Source organism: Eulemur rufifrons, chromosome 17 (assembly GCF_041146395.1).
Source record: "Eulemur rufifrons isolate Redbay chromosome 17, OSU_ERuf_1, whole genome shotgun sequence".
Taxonomy (NCBI): Eukaryota; Metazoa; Chordata; class Mammalia; order Primates; family Lemuridae; genus Eulemur; species Eulemur rufifrons.
In genome coordinates, this window is record NC_090999.1 from 1283071 (window position 1) to 1300580 (window position 17510).

Genomic DNA, 17510 nt, shown 5'->3' on the forward strand with positions numbered 1-17510 from the left:
GGTTTCTGGGTGTCCAGGTGTCTCCTCCCTGCCGCGCCTGGGGCAGAGCAGGGTCTGCACGAACACGTTAGGTCTGCGTGTGGGTGTGCAAACCAGGGGGCTCTGAACACGGCTTGGTCCCTGACGTGCACCCCGCGAGGCCACGTGTACCCTTTCTCCCTCCCTAATGAAAGCCTGCTGCCTCCGCGATGGACAGCGAGTGCCCCGAGGCCGGGCACCAAAGGCTGTGGCGGGCGGCAGGTTGGCCCAGCTGTCTGCTTTCCTCCAGGGTGGCGGCTCCCTTCCGTGGCTCCTGTGGGCCGACCTGCCCACCCGGAGGGGGCGTGGCTGCGGTCCCCATCCTCTCTGCAGGCCCCTGCAAGTGCCCAGCCTTGCCCTCCACACGGCCCTCACCTTGTCTTCACCGGGCGATCGGGGGCCTTCTGCCGTTTCCACGCCCTGGATAGCTGTCCCTGGACCAACCGCCAGGGCGATAGCCCGCCCCGCAGGGGCCTGGGATGGGCCCCACGGTTAACCATGGGCAGGACCAGTTTTCATTACGCAGGTGCCAAGCAGGAAGCTAGGTGTCAACCCCAAATTTGAAGTTCTCCAGACCTGGGCATCCTGACCTCCTCCTTCGGGGTCACGTGTTCACAGAGACAGGAGCCAGAGGGGACTCCAGCACCGCTCCCCCGCTGACCTGCCAGCGACAGCTTGCGCCCACACGCATGCCGACAACGTCACCGCGGGAGAGTTGTCTCCAGAGACCTGGGTCCTCGTGCAGAGGGCCCGTTGGCCACTGTCAAGGCCGGGCACGCCCACCTCTGTGTCTGACATGAACTATGTCCTTGCCCAGGCGAGTGACATTGCAAAACTGGAGTTTGTGTACAGACCGAATGTCTTGAACTTGGGCTAATGTTCCATGAAGAGAGTCTCTGTTACCTAATTCGTTAATTAGGGTCCCGTTTGCAGTCTGACTGTGAACATGAGCCACCTGTGCTCCGGGATAGGGCCCTGTCCACTGCTGTGGAGACCACCCTGAGCACGGGTCTGGGAAGAGGAAGGGAGGGGCCCACTCATGTGCTCCGGGCCTGAGGGGTTGCCCTGGGGGATCTTAGCAGGGCGGCCGTTGGGGCATCACTCCATGCCCAGGACAATCTGGCACAGGAGGTCTGTGCCCGTGACCTGGGCGCCTCCAGGGAAGAGCCTGGTGGGCTCCCTGGCCACGGGGGTGGTCCTGGAATGGCTGAGCTCCTGGGCACGGTCTGGGGCTGCTTCCTGGCCAGCTGCTCAGCACCACTCCTTCAGCCCGCCTGACTCAGGGGTAAGATTCCCTCAGGGGAATTCGCCAGCTGCCCCCACCTGAGGGGGGCCGGCAGCAGTGCCCTTGACTGGAGGAGGTCACTCCTTCATCCCCTCCCCGGCACAACCAAATGCCCCGAAGCCATCTGTAGGTGCCAGAGGGGCGGGCTCCTTGCAGACAAGCTCTGAGCCTGCTGGGGCTGCTGCCTCCTGCCCCACTCTCTGCCTCTGCTCCCTCTTCCTGTGTGTGTGCTGTGTGTGCATTTGTGAGTGCATTGCACACATGTGTAAGCACACATGCCAGTGTGTGCACATGTGTGATGAGAGTGGGTGGCACATATGTATGGATACTTGTGCATTTGAGCATGCTCACATGTTTTTGCATATGCATGGGTGTGTGTACACGTGTACCTGTACGTGCATGTGTGTGCGCCCACACATATGTGCCTGTGTGCATGCTGCATGTGTGTGTGCACGTGTGTGGGAGAAGGATGGGGAAGAGGGAGAGAGGGACAAGGAAAGAAGGAGAGTATGTATGTGTGTGTGAGTGTGGGTGTGCGTGCCAGTGTGTGCATGTGTGCGCAGTACCAGCTGCCTCTTTGGCAGTTTCCCTGGAGAGTCACCCACCCACAGCCACCCAGACCTTCCCCAGAGACTGGCTCAGGGCCGCGGCCACCCTAAGAGAGCCCTGGAGCCTGCAGGGCCCTCAGGGCAGGTGCCACACGTGGTCAGGTGCGGTCAGGATGCCCAAGGTGGGTGGGTCTCGTCTGACCACACGCGGACCCCAAGCTCAGGAAGGCCGGACGGCAGAGCGAGGGCCACTCCACGCGGGCACAGGGACGTGCACAGAGGGCACTGTGCTTTTATCGCCACGTGCACCCTGGTTTTCTAGCTCAGCCCTGAGCTTGCTGGCACAGAAGCTAACCTGAGATTTCTCCCTGCCACACGCAGTCAGGTGACCAAGATCGAATCATCACAGGAAAACACCCTTTCTCGTCGCTTCACTCCTGCCGCCTTCTTTCAGGTGGGTCATTGGATGTTTTCCTTCAACCTCTCTTCCCCCGATGCCGGGAGACCCTCCCGGGTTGGAGCCAGCACCTTGCACCTGCCTGGCGGGACAGCTGGGAGCCTGGCCCCAGGGCTGCGCTGGGCGTCCTGCGGGGCCTGTGCCTACGCCAGCCTGGGGCGGCCCCTCCAGGGCTGTCCCTTCCTCGGATCCCTTCCTTCGCTCTGGGGTCTCCGGGCCTTGCTACTACTGCAGGGCAGTTGCCCACACTGAAGACTCTGTTCCACAAACAGGCACGGGGGCACTCCTTGCCCCGCCCCTGGCCTTCCCCAGCCGGACCCACAGGACTTCCTTGTTGTCCCTGCCCCGCCCCACCTGGTGCCCAGTCAAAGTGAGCGTGTCCTTCCCAGTGTCCTGGCCTTGCTCCTGGTGCCCCCGCCTTGGATGCAGCAGCACTGCTGGCTTTGTCTGTCACATCGCACCTGCCCACTGAACCCCCAGGCCGGGGCCATGGCTTCATAGAGGACGAGTGGGAGACACAAAGTCCAAGGACCTGCGGGGTATTGGTCTGCTCAGGTTTCCTGCAGATGCTTCCAGAATCCTGCATGGCCCTCATGCTCCCCGCCAGCCTGGGGAGGGGTTCTCTGCACATGCCTTGTTCCGCAGCCTCCCGGCCCGGCCTGGGTGCAGCTGAGCACCGCTGAGGCAGGGCACCCCTGCCCCGCACGTGCTCAGAGAAGGAAGGTCCAGTGGAAAATGGGGCATCCCAAACCCCATGCGGCTCCATCGGCCGCCCTCGCTGGCTTGCTGAGGTGGTACACCAGGAACGTGCCTTTGAAGGTGATGCAACACCTTGGCAAGGATTTAGAACAAGCCCAGGGGACCTCCTTCTGGCCAGGGCACAACTCCCCTTTGGGAGGTCCTGTCCCTCTCTCCCCAGTACTGTTATCGCCATTTCTCCGTGAGGTGACAGGGTCCTTAAATCACATGGGTGACTCTTTCCAGTCTGTATCTGAACCAGAACAGCACGTGGAGTCAGGGAGGCCCTGCAGTGACCCTGTCAGTCGCTGCAGCAGAAACCCAACGACCCGGGGGCTCGGCAGGTGCCTTAGCGCCCAGCTTGGGCAGGGGTCCGGGTGACACTCAGAAGCCCCTGATTTACCAGTTCTCACTCTGAGCCTTCGGTGCCTTCCTGCATTTGAGGAGGTATCATTCCAGTCCTTAAGGCTCTTGGAGAGCGAAGTGTCTGCTCCTGAGCCCAGGCTGGGTTCTAGACGTCGGAGCAGCAGCTGCGCCAGAGGGCCAGGAGCAGGTACCTCCACACCGGGCTTGGTGGGATGAGACCCCCTTCTCGAAACCCAGAGTGGGTTTGGCCCATGCCCCTGGGAACTCGTGGAGAGGCCACCCTCCCCGACAGAAACTGCAGGAAGCTGCGCGCAGGCTCGGTGGACGGCGCAGTGAGATGAAGAGAGCCCCACCCTCCGCCCCAGGAGTCGGAGTCCCTTGGGAAAAGGGTTCTGTTCACCAGCATTTCTTCATAAACACATGCCAGTCACCCTGGAGGGTGGACCCCCCCCCACTGGGTTACCCCTCCCAGCCTCCCTTCTCCCTCTTCCCCTCCCCCTCCTGCTCCTCCTCCCCTGCCCCCACTGTTCTGGGTCCCTGCCCACAGCAGCCCAGGGGCACTTTCCCTCCTGGGCCTTCGCGCCTTCCTAGCATGTCCTCCAGGAAGGGGACAGCCTGAACGGGAAATGACTGGCCAGGCAGCGGCACCAGCCAAGGGTGAGGTGTGCGGGAGCCCCCTGCCTCAGCCGTGCCAGGGTGAAGGACGTGGTTTGAGGGCAGCTCACAGCCTCTCCTCTAATGGTAACTGCCCCCCAGGTCCCCAGGACGGAGGCCTGTAAGGCCTGCACCAGCGAGAGGCCACCCTGGGCACACGGAGGCCACTGAGGCCAGCTGGATGTCACTGGGGAGGGACAGAGCCCAGTTTCCCTTGCAGGAGGCAGTCTGTCCTTCCTCTCAGCACCCCGAAGGTCCTTCCACTGAGGAAGAAGAAGGCGGGAGGCTCTAGCTGCTTCTCTTTGTTGGGGGGGGGGCGCAGATGGAGAGGGAGGAAGAGAGACAGAAAGATTATAGATTATTCTAGACAGGGAGAGGAAGAATGGGGGATGGGGAGAAGGGGAGCTGGAGGGAAGAGAGGACAGAGACAGGCACAGGGAAGGGAGAGGGAGACTGGGTCTCATCAGCTCTGCAGCCAGGGAAAAGTGGGTGGCATAAATCGCCTGCATAACCCCAGGAGACGGCCACTTTAAATCTTAATTGGTTGCCTTTTAAATATCATTTAAGGGCTGGCTTCCCTGCCTCTCTCTCTGGTTAAGAAGGTGTCGTGTCAAACTCTATTACCTTGCCGGACGTCTCTCCTTTAAGTTAAAAAAAAGAAAAGGAAGAAAAAAGAAAAAAATGGAATCATCAGCCGCTGTTGGAGGGGTCGATAAAGCTTTTAGATTTGGAGACGTTTTCTGGGAGCCCATTTCCTGCGGCTAAGAGTTGTTAATGGGGCTTAAGGAATTATCTTAGGCTGGGCCGGCGGAGAGCCGTATATTTCCTGCGCCTGTTCCCTTGTCGGGTCTGAATATGCTGCTGTCAGACTCGCTTAATGAAAAGTAACGCACCGCTGATTACAGTTTTATTTGGGCCCTATGTAAAGAGCGCCGTTAATTCAGCAGCCCCTCCTTGGTGGGTTTGAATTTGCCACGCCTGAATGGCTGAGGCAGTCCCCAGCCCGGCCCTGGCGCCTTCCAGCCCTTCCTTGACAACCTCCCTGGGAGAGAAGTGGGCTGCCACCCTTTCCCTGTCGCCCCCACCCTGTAGACAGCGACCTTTCCCGAGAGTCCACTCAGACACTAAAATTCATTCCCCTGTGTCCTCACCCCTTTGTAGACACCCCACACTGCGGGAACCAGCCTCACCCCTGGAAGATCGCCAGGGTTGGGTAAAGGTGTCTAACGCAAACTTTTCAGACTGCCCCCAAGGGAAGGCATGTGGACCCCATGGCCAGCTCCAGCTTGGGGTGTCACTTTCTGTGGCAGCCCCTGGACTGTGGCTGAGTTCCCCTCCCACTGGGATCTCTCTCTGACACAGACTGAAGTTCACCCCAGTGCCACTGCTGTCAGGGTCCGGACCCCTGCAATGTGGGATTCCATAGCCAGGGCCTTGGGGAGGGGAGAGGGAGGGGGACCAGAGACGGACCCCAGGACAATAAGCTGGGGCGACAGCAGGAGCCCTCTGGGCTCTGGGTTCGGCCCAGAGGAGAAGTCCCAGAGCCCAGACCAAGCCCGACCCTGCCTGCAGCCAGGGCCAGAAGGCCCAGGTCCAAGCATCTAATTTCTGCCTCCACAGCCCCTACACTGCTTATCCACACTGCCTTCGTCCCCAAACCTTGTTTTTGCAGCAAATGCCTGGCTTTGTGTGGGGCTGAGGTGGGGGCCGCTCAGGCTGCCGCCCTGGCCACATTAAAATTCCTGGCGCCGGGGCCTCGTGCAGCTCTCCCCGGGGACTCCACTTCCTCTCCTGCTGTCAGGTACCCTTGACTCTATTTCTGCCCTTTTATCTATTACAACTAATTCGAGTTCTTTTGCCCTTTTCAGTCTAAGACGTGGGCTTTCTGCAAAGCCTCCCCCTGCCAGCGAGCTCTCGGAGCGCGGAGCCTTTAGAAATTGAGGGGTTTACTGTCAAAATGAAAATTTCACTTCAAATTATCTTGGCTGATGCTGGCTCGCCAGGCCGGGGGCTCCGGCGCAGCTTTTGACAGGCACATCAGCGCGAGCTTCCGAACCGGGATAATGTCATCCGCGGAGCGAAAGTCAATATGGTGACAGCGCGACGGATACAATCCAATTACCGAGCGCCGGCCAGGGCGGGCCTGGGGCCAGCGGCCGCCCAGGTCCCACCCCTCAGGGTCGGGGCGGTGCAGGGCCCGCCGCAGGGTCCCGGGCGGGTCCGGCCACTCTGGGGACCTCGAGCGGCCCGGGCGTCCCGGTTCCGCCGCGCCGCGTCTCCCTCGAGTGTGTAAACTTGCCCCAACGCTGAGACCCGAAGGCCCATCGGTCGCTTTCCAGAGCGTCCGGCCCTTCAGGGGCCTTTCCGGGACCGAGGACCCCACAAAGACCCTAGCTGGGTCCCACCCAGCCCCTGCCTAGTGTCCCTGGAAAGCCGCCCGCAAAACGGTCCTGCGTCTCCAGTTGGCGACACCGCAGCTGCCGGTCTCTGTCCCGCCACAGGCAAGGGCCACCATTGCCTCCTCGCCGCACCCCCTCGGTCCACTCCGACCTTCCCTGGGACACCCGGGACTTTTCTGAGGCCCAGTGGGGCCTCTGGGCAGGGCTGGCAGGCAGCAGAGAGCAGGGGTCTCCCGCGCGCCTGCGGGGTCCGGGACGCCGGCAGGCAGGGCGGGAACCAGCGATTGTCGCCAGTCTGAGTCATCGGCGAGGTGGACTCCATGGCCGAGCTGGGAGTGGGGGCTGGGTTCCAAGCAAAACGGCGGACTGCACCCGAGCTGCTCCGGGGTCCTGTCCCCAACCCTTCCCGCCCCCGCCCTCCCCTTCCAGCCCCCCTCCCTCGGCGGCCTCCGCTTTCCCAGCGCTGGGAGCCTGGGTGGAGCGCGCCCGGGAGGGAGGGAGGCGGGTGAGGGCGCGGAGGGCAGGCAGCGGGAACCGGCTCCCGGCCCGGCCCCAGGCACAGCCCCTGGGCACTTAGAAAGATTAAAAGTTATTCTAACCTAGTCAAAGAAACTCTTATTTTTCTCAAACTTCTGCAGTGTGGTAGTAGTTTGAAAGTGCTGGGTTTCACACCCACTTCTATTATGTTCAACAGAATCCTCAAACTTTACAGGTTACTTCTTTTAAAAATGGCTTTACTCAGCGTAGGGTTCAGCAAGCGACTTTACGGAGGGGTCAGTCAGCACCCACCCCACCCCGTGCCCTCCCCTGGGGATCAGCAGCGCCTTCTCTGGAGAATTCTCACATCCTTGGTTTGAAATGTGTTCGTTTTGCAATGCAAACACCATCACTAGGTTTTATTAGTTTGCTATATTAGCCTCTGAAGCAGGCAATTATTGGCGTGAACATACATTTTAGAAAACATAACTTTATCGAGTCAGGAGTGTGCAGGAGTGTAAACTGGGTAGAAGTGCTGTCGGTGAGAACGACGTGCTGAGGATGGAGTCGGAAGGTAGACAGGCCAGCAGTCTGCGCGGGAAACACCGGCATGCTTCAGACCCAAAGGAAACCGGAAACAGCCTGGGAACTGAGCCGCTTTCTCCATGTAAACTTTAGACGTAAACTCCGTGCTCCAGGGTGGCTTCCTCCTGCTGGAGAATCCCTCCTGCCAGTCCTGGGTTCGGGGATGGCTCAGGACGACTCCTGACCCCGTGGAGAGGGAGGACCTGGGTGACAGCGCTCGGGGCTTGTTCATGGTCCCAGGAGACCGAGTTCTGATCCTCCCTCTCCGGTGGGTTGGCGGCTTTACCATGGCTGCGCTCATGCCTTCCTTTGGAAATTGGGTACAAAAATAGTCTGCGTGGCCCGCGCCTGCAGCCTGAGCGCCAGATCAGTCCTAGCCTCGGCCAATCTCAGGCGCAGAAGGGTTTGCCGCCCGCCTTGGGCATGGAGAGCAGCTCCCTGGCGGCGACGGCAGCCGAGGCGTCGTGGGGCGCGGCTGCTGGAAAGGCGCGCGCCAGGGGTGCTGTCAGCACGTTGGCGCCCGCCCCCAGCGAGCGTCCCAGAGGCCCTGGGTCCAGGAGGGCGCCCTTGGCGGTGGCCCAGGCCTGGTTCAAAGTGCTGTGCCTGAGAATGGGGTCGTGGAAAACTCCGTCCACCCAGTTTCTGAGGCTGGTTACCGGGGAGTCCTGGTGCCTGTCCAGGGCACCGGAGGGGGGCGGGGCCGCAGGCGAGGACGTGGCGCGCGCGGAGGACGCGGCCGCAGAGGCAGCGGGGACTTGGCGCTTGAGCATGCAGGACGGAAACTCAGTCTGGCTCAGGGCAGTGGTGGCGGCCGCCGCGGTGGCCGTGTGGGCCAGCGACCAAATACGCGGCTTGGCCTCCAGGCCTGCTGTCGCCCCGGCCGGCACAAAGCCTAGCTTGGCCTCACAGGCCTGTGGGCCGCCTTCTGCGCCCGGCTGCTGCTCGGGCCCCGCTGTGCTCCGGAGGCAGCTCCGGGCCCTCTCCAGGTCCTCATCCAGAGCGGCTCCGCCACCGGCGGCCAGGGGCATCCGGAGGGCACCCGAGGCCTCCTTGCCCCGGCCGTCAGGCGCGGCAGGGACGCGCTCCAGGCCGCCGTCTAGGGGCTGGAAGGGCGGCTTCAGCTCGCACTCCGGGGTCTCCGCCTCCAGTGGGTCGAAGTCGTCCAAGTCACTGAGCTCCAGCGCCTTCTCCTCTTTGCCTACGGGCTCTGCCCCGAGAGAGAGCAGGTGGCGGGTGGAGGGACCGAGGGTGGCGGGTTAGGCAGGTACCCCACCCTGCTCCCCTCCCCTTCCCCCCCTTCTCCTCCCCTCCCCACTCAACCTCAACCTCCCAACCCACCTTCATTCTTGGTGCTTTTGAGGGGCTCTTCCCGCGCTTCCTCCTCGCCTCCCTCCTCCTCCTCGCCCTCCGGGTAGGGTCGCTTCTCATCTGCACACTTGTTCCGCGGGGGCCATGTCATCTTGTTCTCCTTCTTGAGGCGCCGGCGCGCGTTGGCGAACCAGGTAGACACCTGCGTGAGGGTCATCTTGGTGATGATGGCCAGCATGATCTTCTCGCCTTTCGTGGGGTAGGGGTTCTTGCGGTGCTCCTGTAGCCAGGCCTTGAGCGTGCTCGTGGTCTCGCGCGTGGCGTTCTTCCGCCGCGTGCCGCTGTCCATGGTTCCGTACCTGGAGACAGGCTCTGCCATGGGCGCAGGCTGCGGCCCTCGGCGCCCCTGGCGCCGAGCAGTCACGGTTGGGGGTGGGGATGGGGAGGTGGCGAGGGCAGCCAGGGGACCCTGGGGAGGGCTTTGCTTCCCCTTCCTGGGGTTGTTTATGGTTAGAAGACCGGGGTCAGACCCAGGCTCCAGCCAGGCACCACCTTGCCTTTTGTGGCCCAAAGATGAAGATAATCTTTATATTTGATTAAACTTACAGGGAGCCTGGGCTCCTTCTCAGGCCCCAGAGGTCACAGCCACTGTCCCTGTACAGAGATATTTCCTCCAATTCCTTTATGGGGCTTCTCTCCTACACCTTTGATCCCCAAACCATAAAAAGATATCAGAGAGATGTGAGTCCCACCCTACTATGCAACGCCTGTGGGTAACAAGGGTTATTACTGCCCATGGGGAGGCAGAGCCCAGGGGGCCTAAGTGGACTTTCTTTGGTTGAATTTGTAATGCTTGCCCCGTGGAAGATGGAGTGTGCTGTCCCAGTGGGCATGGGGGCTCCCCTGACTCCCCTCTCTGGTCCTCACTATAGGGAGCGGTGGACTCGGCCCGACACTACGACCCAGGCTGTGCTTGAGGAAGGTGCCCCAGTGTACTGGGCCTTCCAGACATGACGTCATGAAAATCACAGCACAGCAAGGACTTTTGGGGTCCAGACAGCATGGGGGGCTAAGTTGGGGGAAATTGTGGCCCGATTTTAAGCACCAGGCTGGGCATAGGCTCCCCAGGAGGCCAGACCAGATGGACCACAGAGTCAGGTCAAGCCCAATGGGAGGAATGTCCCTTTTCCTGCCTGCCCACCTCTCAGAAGGGGCGTGGCGGTGGGGTTGATGACTGACAGTGCAGAAGGCCCCTTGGGCAGAAGCCAGTGCAGAAGGGTCGGGTGTCCCACCTGTCATAGGGGTACTGGCCCAGGGCCGGCTCATATGGGTAGTAGGCAGCGGTGGGTGCGAGGCCCGCGTGCGCAGATCCTGTCCCGTCCTTGGAGTCAAAGCTGTTCTGTAGGAGCCAGGAGTAGGAGGTTGCACCTTCCGGGAGGCAACCTAGCTCCAGGCACTCTCCTAGGCCCCCTCACTCCGACACCCTTGGGGCAGACCTCCCAGCAGCCCTACCCTGCCCCGGCCCATGACCCTGAGACTCTCCTTCCAGCCCTGCTAGAGAAGGAGCCCATTTCCTGCCAGCTGGCGAACCGGCCCCCAAACGTGGAGTGGAGTGAGGACTGCAGAGATGGAGGCGGGAGCAGGGAGGGAGGGGAGGAAGAAAACGGACCGGGGAAGAGAAGAGGGGAGGGGTCTGTCTAGGGTGGGGGAAGGGTGGGGAGCCAGGTAAGAAAGTGGGGAGGAGGCGACCTGGTGAGTGGACTGGGGGCAGGCAAAGGGGAGATGGGTGGGGAAAGGGGAGGGACGGAGGGCAGAGCAGAGGGGTGCAGACAGCAGGGGGTGGCGAAGAAGAGGGAGGTGGCAGGGATACCCCTGGGGCCTGGGGGAAAAGGAGGAGGGAGACCGGTGTGGCCAAGAGGGAGAGGGAGGACCGGGTCGGGGGAGGGAGGAGGGGTGGAGTGAGCAGGCTAAGACGGAATGGGGCTCTCAGAATTTAACAGGGAACTGGAAATAATGAATTGAACACCCAGGACCCCCTGCCGGTCACCCTGAACCCTGGGGGCAGGGGCTGCGAGTCGCCAGGCCAGGAGGCAGGGTGGAGGAGTCAGAGCTCGCTCCTCCACCGCCACCGCTGCAGTCTGGCTCAGGGGACTCGCGCCCTGAGGCAAGAGTAGGTTTGGCATAGCAGGGACGGGGCAGGGGTCTGGGATGCCCCTTACCAGAGAGTAGAAGGCCGACGCCTCAGAGCCGTAGGTCACGTAGTTGCCGTAGCCCTGCGAGCCGCCGTAGGGGGCCCCGTAGACGCCGAGCGCTGCGGCCGAGTTGAGCTCGTGGCGCGCGGTGGCCAGCAGCCGGCTCTCGTAGACCGGGCAGTAGACCGGCGCCTGGGCGGAGGCGGCGGGGCCAGAGTCGGCCAGCGTGCGGCCGCCCGACTCGCAGCACGTGCTCAGGGAGTTGGTGGTCATCAGGAACTGCGGGGAGACGCCGCGAGGAAGGCGGGCGCCGGGCTTGAGGCTGGGGCCCTGCGCCTTCCCCACCCCTTGCACCGCCCACGTGGCCGTGCCGCGTGTCCCCCGGGCCTCCAGCCGTCCGCGCTAGACCGCTGGTCCCTTCCTGCGAGCCCGTGCGCGCCCGGCCTTCTCCTGTCACGTGGGGCCAGCCCAGGCCTTCACACCCTCCCGGGAGGGTTCCCAAGGTGCTGGGCCCAAGAGCTCCCTGGGGCCCCGGGCTCCCCTGGGGTGCAGCCTCAGAGCCCAGCAGTTGGAACAGCGGGGGAAAAGGAGCCATGCGGTCCGCCCGTCGGGTTTCTCAGCGCCTGTCTCCCCAGTAGGCTCGGCCCGCCGGCTGGGTACAGGGGACGCGCGGCACAGGCACTGCTAGCGGGGGGCCACATGGGGCTGTAGGGCCGCGTCCCCGAGACCCTCGAAGGGCTCCCTTACCTGGGGAGCCGAAGAGTAGGGGTATCCAAACTGCGGGTAGGACATGGCGGGTGCGGCGCAGGGCTAGCCCGCCGGGCCGCAGGGTCCTGCGCGGGGGCCGGCGAGGCGCAGCCACTGCTCCGGGCTGAGGGCTTCTGGGCGCTGGGAGGGCGAAGCAGAAGAGCCGGTTAATTCATCCGCACGCTCTGCAAACTTTTCTACCCGGGTGGCGGAGCGCGCCGCGGTGGCCGCTGCGATTCTTTTAGCTTCGCGTTCCGGAGCCTGGAGGTGGCTCTGGGACCGACCGGCCTCGCAGCGGCGACAGAAATACATATTTTGCAAAAAAGAAAAAAAAAAGCGAGTCGCGCGAACTCGTCAAGTCAGATGTGCGCGGCTTTAAGCTGCGGAGGCGCTGACGTCAGCCCCACGCCCCGCAGCCGGGCCTGGCCGCGGACGGACGCGCGGGTCACTGGCCGGCCGGGCGGGCGGGGCGGGCGGGCGCGCCGCTCCGGGCCGCGAACGCGAGAAGTCCGTCCGGGGAGTGGAATCGCCGAGGAGCCGCGTTTCTCCTGAGTCACCGGAGAGCGGAGGCACTTTTAATTAGAAATTAATTAATGAGCAGCTGCTCCTGCCCACACCACTGTAATCATTAGTCTCAATTACAAATGAGACCTTTGAAGGGACACACGAGCGGGTCTTCAGCGCAGATGTAATCAACAGTTAAAATTAGCCCGGCGCGGGCGCGGCACGGCGGCAGCGCGCCCTTTCGGAGGAGGAGGCCCGGGCTCCGCAGGCCCCGCGCGGCTGCGGGAAGGCTGCGCGGCCGGGCGCTCCGTGTCACTATTGTTCCGCGCGGGATCAGCGACGCCCCCAGCAGTTCCAGCCCTACGCGAGCACGCGAGCACGGACTTTCAGAACCAACTGCGGCCTCATGAGTGCCCGCAAAAGAACTCAAAATGCCCGCAGGTGTGTGGGTCTCCTGGGCGACACCCCGGGACTGGTGGTCCAGGTACTGCCCGACCTCCCCATCTGGGCAGCTGAGTGACCCCGGAGGACGCCGCTCCTTCTTCCCCACCCCGGGTCATTTAAGATCAGGTTCTGCCCCCGCCCCTGACTCGCCTCCCTTACTTTCCTCCCCATCCCCTTAGGCGGCTGCTCCGGCTCCCGCAGGGACTTCGAGACGTCCCTGCGCGCTCGGGAAGAGCAGGTTCGCCAACTCGGCCAGGGCCCCTCTCGCTTTGCGCGCTCCTCCCAGCGCCCCGCAGGGATCGGTGCGGGGGAGGGGCGTTGGGTGCTCGGCCGAGGCGCCCTCCCCTGTGGGTGCTGCAACGGTTCCTGCCTGGGACGCACGGAGCGCCCGGGGCGGGGGCCGAGTGCCCAAGCCAGGACTTCCCCAGCCTGTACCGGTCCTGGGAATTTGCCCAAGCTCAAAGCACAGGCTAGCGCGCAGGCGGCAAGGGGGCGTCCGGGCCATTCCCAACTCGCTCCCCGCCTTTTGCGCCGCCGCCCTCAGGGGGCCAGGGCTCGGTTCCCCCTGCTGCTCTCGCCCCCTGGCCCGGCCTCCCGTGGTGGGCCTGTAGGGAAGCAGCGAGCGCCAGCGCTGTGCAGACTTGCTCGGAAAGATTCCTGGGTCCAGACCTGTGAATCGCCCCAGGGTCACCCTCTAATTAATGATGACGTTCCCGCCCTCTCCCCAGCTGCAAGCCTGCCTCCCAGAAACGAAATCCGCCGTCTGACAGCTCGGTTGAAGGTGATTGATGACTATCTGGAGACCACAGTGCACATCATATAATATCTGCTGCGTAATTGCTTTAATTTACAGATGAAAATACGAGTTCTCCGTCGCGTTGGACTGCAGCCGGCCTCGTCCGAACTGCTTGCAAAGGGAAACCATCGGAAATAATGAATCGCCAGCCTCTCCATGCAAATTATTCAGACAGTTTAGCGTCGGTAGCCGCGAGAGATATATAAAGAACACGAGTCAAATGACATTAATAATTGTTTCTGAATTCTGTATTGATTTCTTGGTAGGCCGTGTTTATTTCTTTCTCACCTGAATCGCTAATATCACCTTCCTGTAAATAATAAGAAACTAGCCACCGGGGCTTCTCGAGTGGAAATGAATCTCTCAACCCCTCTGCCTCTCCGCCGGCTCCTCCCCTCCTCCACCGCCTCCTCCCAACTCCTGCCAGTTTTCCGGCTTTGCTGCGGCTTTTGCGGAACGTCCTACTTTCCATTATTTATTGTTTACAAACAACTGACTCTCTCCCGGTAATGAGGCCGGGGCCAGGGAGGAGCGCAAGGGGATTGCGGCTGGGGGCGCAGGGGACAGGAATTGCGATGGAACGGCGCTCGGCAGCGACTTTTGTCACCCATTCTCGGCCCTGGCCTGGGCGATGGTGAGCGCTCGGGGGCGGAGGAGAAGCCAGGGCCACGTCCCCGGGGCCTGCGCCCAGAGCCTCTGGCTGGCACTGCTCAGCCCACCCAGACCTGCGGCCCGCAGCGTTTCCTTCCCTGAGACCTGGCCGCAGCTCGAGGGGAACTAGGCCCCTGACATGCGGCCATTCATCTTCCGCAGACGCGCTCAGGCTCAGTCAGGGCAGGGGCAGTCTCCGCTTCCCAGCGCAGTGGTCAGTGGGGGCCTGGGGGAGGGGCTTCAGGGGCTTCCTTTCACCCTCACTTTTCCAGTCTGTGTGCGTAAACAGATGCTCCTAGTCCCTACCAGCCCCCGCTGGTTCTCGACTGCGACCCTTTCTCCCTGACCCACAAATCTGGCTCAGGGACCCCACGTTCCCAGGTCGCTGTGGACCGATCCTCTGCACACTTATCCTCCACTTGCTGCCTGCCCCAGGCCCAGGCCCAGGCCCAGGCCCGGAGCTTCCTGGCCCAGCTGCCCTGTCTGCAGGAGCTCGCAGCTGCCCTGGAGCCTCCTGACCTTGCCGGGCCTCACCCAGACCCTGATGTCCAGTCCTGGACACAGGGTCAGTCCAGCCTGTCTCTGGCAGGCACACACCCTGGACATCCCACTGAAAACCTGCAGCCTGGCCCAGGCCACCTGCCCACACCGGGGGTACTGTCTGGGCCATCATCGTCCCATAGATAATGCTGGGAGAATTGTCCAAGTGCTTTTTCCTGCAAGGCCAAGCCTTGAGCTAAGGTGCCCAGTTTCCCCTCCAGAAGTGGACAGAACTGAAGTGTCAGCATTTCGGGTATCATCAGCTAAGTGGCTTGTATAGGCATGAGGTGCTGAGCCTCTGTCCTCTGAGACCCCCAGTTCTAACTTGAAGTCAGGAGGTTCCCCAGAACACCACAGCAGCCTGGCTTCCTGGAGCTCCCAGAACCAGGGCCTGAGTGTGGGGAGAGGACGGTGGGGAGCAGACCATGAGCCCCAACACGAAGAGCAGGGGGACCACCTATTTTGCCTGGGGTAGATGTTGGACTTGGAAACATGGAAGGCCTCCGGCAAACAGGCCAGGCCCTGACCTTTCTGCCACCAGCCTAGCCCTGGCGCTCAGGGAGTAACCGCAGGGGATGCCCCCTTCCCCCTACCAAGAGCTGGCCAGGAGCCTTTTCCAGCCCGGAGAAGTTGACCCCACCTGAGGCCGAAGGCGGGAGCAGGGAGCACAGGCTCGGCGGCGGCATGGGGCCAGAGCCCTTGGGGGCGCCTGGGCCCGCCCACTGCTCAGGAACAACCAAGTGGGGTGCGGGGCTGGGCGGCCTTCCGGATGTCCAGGACCCCGCATGGGCGAACCCAGAGGTTGGCAGGTCGCTCCTTCACAGTCCGTTCCCGGCCCTCCGCGAAGCCAGTGGGACGAGCTGCAGGGGCAAGCGCTGAATCCCTTGTTCCCAAACGCCCTCCATCCCGCCCTCTCCCTCCGCTCTCCCGCTGCGCCGAGCCGCTGCTCGCTGGGCGCTGCCGCGCAGGGAGGAGCGCAGTCGCGGGGTGGGGGGCGTCTGGGGCTCAGGCCCTGCCACCCCGCGCCCATCTCGCACCCCGCCTCCCGCAACTTCCAGCAAACGCGGCGGCCTCCGGAGACCCCGCCGGCGGGGAGCAAACTTTGTCGCCTCCAGAGCAGAAGCGATTCTCGCAAAGTTTGTGCGGCCGAGCCCGCTCCCTACCTGAGCTGGGGAAGCTCCCGCCCGCGCCGCTTGGGTGCCAGGGCCGCGGGGAGCAGAGCGCAGCCCGGGACACACCGGGGAGTCGCCGCCGCCGCCGCCGCCGCCCGCGCCCCTCGGCGGCCGCGCGGAGCCTCCGCCTCCTCGGAAGGGGGGTGGGGTCTCGGAGCCCCGGGGCGGGGGCGGGCGCGGGGACCTCACCTACCTGCGGTTGGCGCTGGGTCACTCCCGACCGCCCGCGAGGGCTCTGCGCGGCCGCTCGGCGCGCGCGCTCCAGCGGGGACAGGCGACAACTAATGGAGACATTTCCAGGCGGAGCACCTGGCGAGTGGAGCGCGCTGGCGTCCCCAGGCGCCGCGGTCGTCAGCCGAGCCCGCACCGGCGTGACGTGGGCGAGCTAGCGCGCCGCTCCCACCCGGCCTCCCATTAACGCTTTCTCCCGCGGGCGCCACGCACTTGCCAACTTTCCCCTCCTGCTGCCCGCGCGGGGTGCTCGGCAGCACCAGCCGGGTGAGGGGCGCCCCGGGGTGTGGGCAGGGACGCTGGGGGCCCGCTTGGGCGGGGACGCCGGCTCCGAGAGGACACCCAGCCATAACAGGACAGCAGGAAGGCGCTCGGCCCTGATTTGGCCAAACGCCTCACCCTCTGCTCGGCTCCAGGAGGCCTCCGGCTCCAGGCCCCGGGGGCCCTCTTCGTGTCCTGGGGTCCCACCCGGGGGCGCCTGGGCCTGAGGAGCTGCGCCCGGAAATAGCCAGCTTGTTGCTGGTGGAGTTCTCCAGGCCCTCAGATCCCTGATATGGGGGATGTTGGTGTCTCCCGCACTGCCCTCATCGCAGGCCTCCAGCTACCCCCGGAGTTGGCTGCGCTGGGCCCTCCCTCTTCTCCCTGCCCCGCCCCTCCCCCTCACTCTAAGTGGCCCAGTTCTTGGTTCTCTCACAGGTGTCCACACTGGTCCCTTCCCACCTGGGCTCTCCAGCCACAGGCGCTGGATAGGGCCAAGAGCTTTGGTGTGGGTACCAGGACCTGGGCAAGTGGGGGTGAGTGGAACCCGGTGACAGGACCTGCTTGAGGGCCGGGGAGTCTGCAACCTGGGTGGCTGCCCTGCCAGGGGCTTGCTCACCACTGTCCAGAGTCAGGTGGGCTGGAGCTCTGGCCTGCGGACAGACGCTGGGTGCAGGGCCTTCTGCTTCTGCAGCCTGGGGCCGGGAGCCCACGCCAGGCCGGGAGCCCCTGTCCGGGTCTTCCTCCCCCTCTGTGGGTCAGTGGGAGCCCCTTCCCTGGAACCCCGAAGGCTGGGCACATGTCTGTCCACCCACAGGCTCGGCAGAGGTCACAGCAGGCACAGAAGGAGTCACCTGCCCGGGTCTCCCAAGCAGGGAGGGCTGGAGGATTGCACAGCCCCAGGCTCAGGCATACAGGAAAGGCCTAAGGCCCAAGGCTGGGACCACAGTCAGGTTTCCTGGTTCCTGCTGTGTCCCCGTTAACGGCAATGTGCAGGGGTCAGTGTTTCCCCCACCCAGACGATGCCCGTTGGCCAGGCCTGTGAGGTGTTTGGGAGTCTCCGCAGATACTTGCTTTCTTTCCTCCCTTATTCCCCGCCCTCTCCCATCACCTCAACTTCAAAGAACCACAAGCCTGTTT

The 17510-nt window shown here is 63.4% G+C and overlaps 1 protein-coding gene across 1 annotated transcript; it reads right to left on the reverse strand.

The window, feature by feature from the left end:
• Positions 1-7916: 7916 nt before the first annotated feature.
• IRX4 (iroquois homeobox 4) lies at positions 7917-11819 on the reverse strand. The gene is made up of 5 exons (XM_069492624.1): positions 11775-11819; positions 11055-11306; positions 10128-10234; positions 8866-9194; positions 7917-8734 (listed from the first exon to the last, which is right to left on the reverse strand). Exons 1-5 carry the CDS (start codon positions 11817-11819, stop codon positions 7917-7919), a joined length of 1551 nt encoding a protein of 516 aa, XP_069348725.1.
• Positions 11820-17510: the final 5691 nt, after the last annotated feature.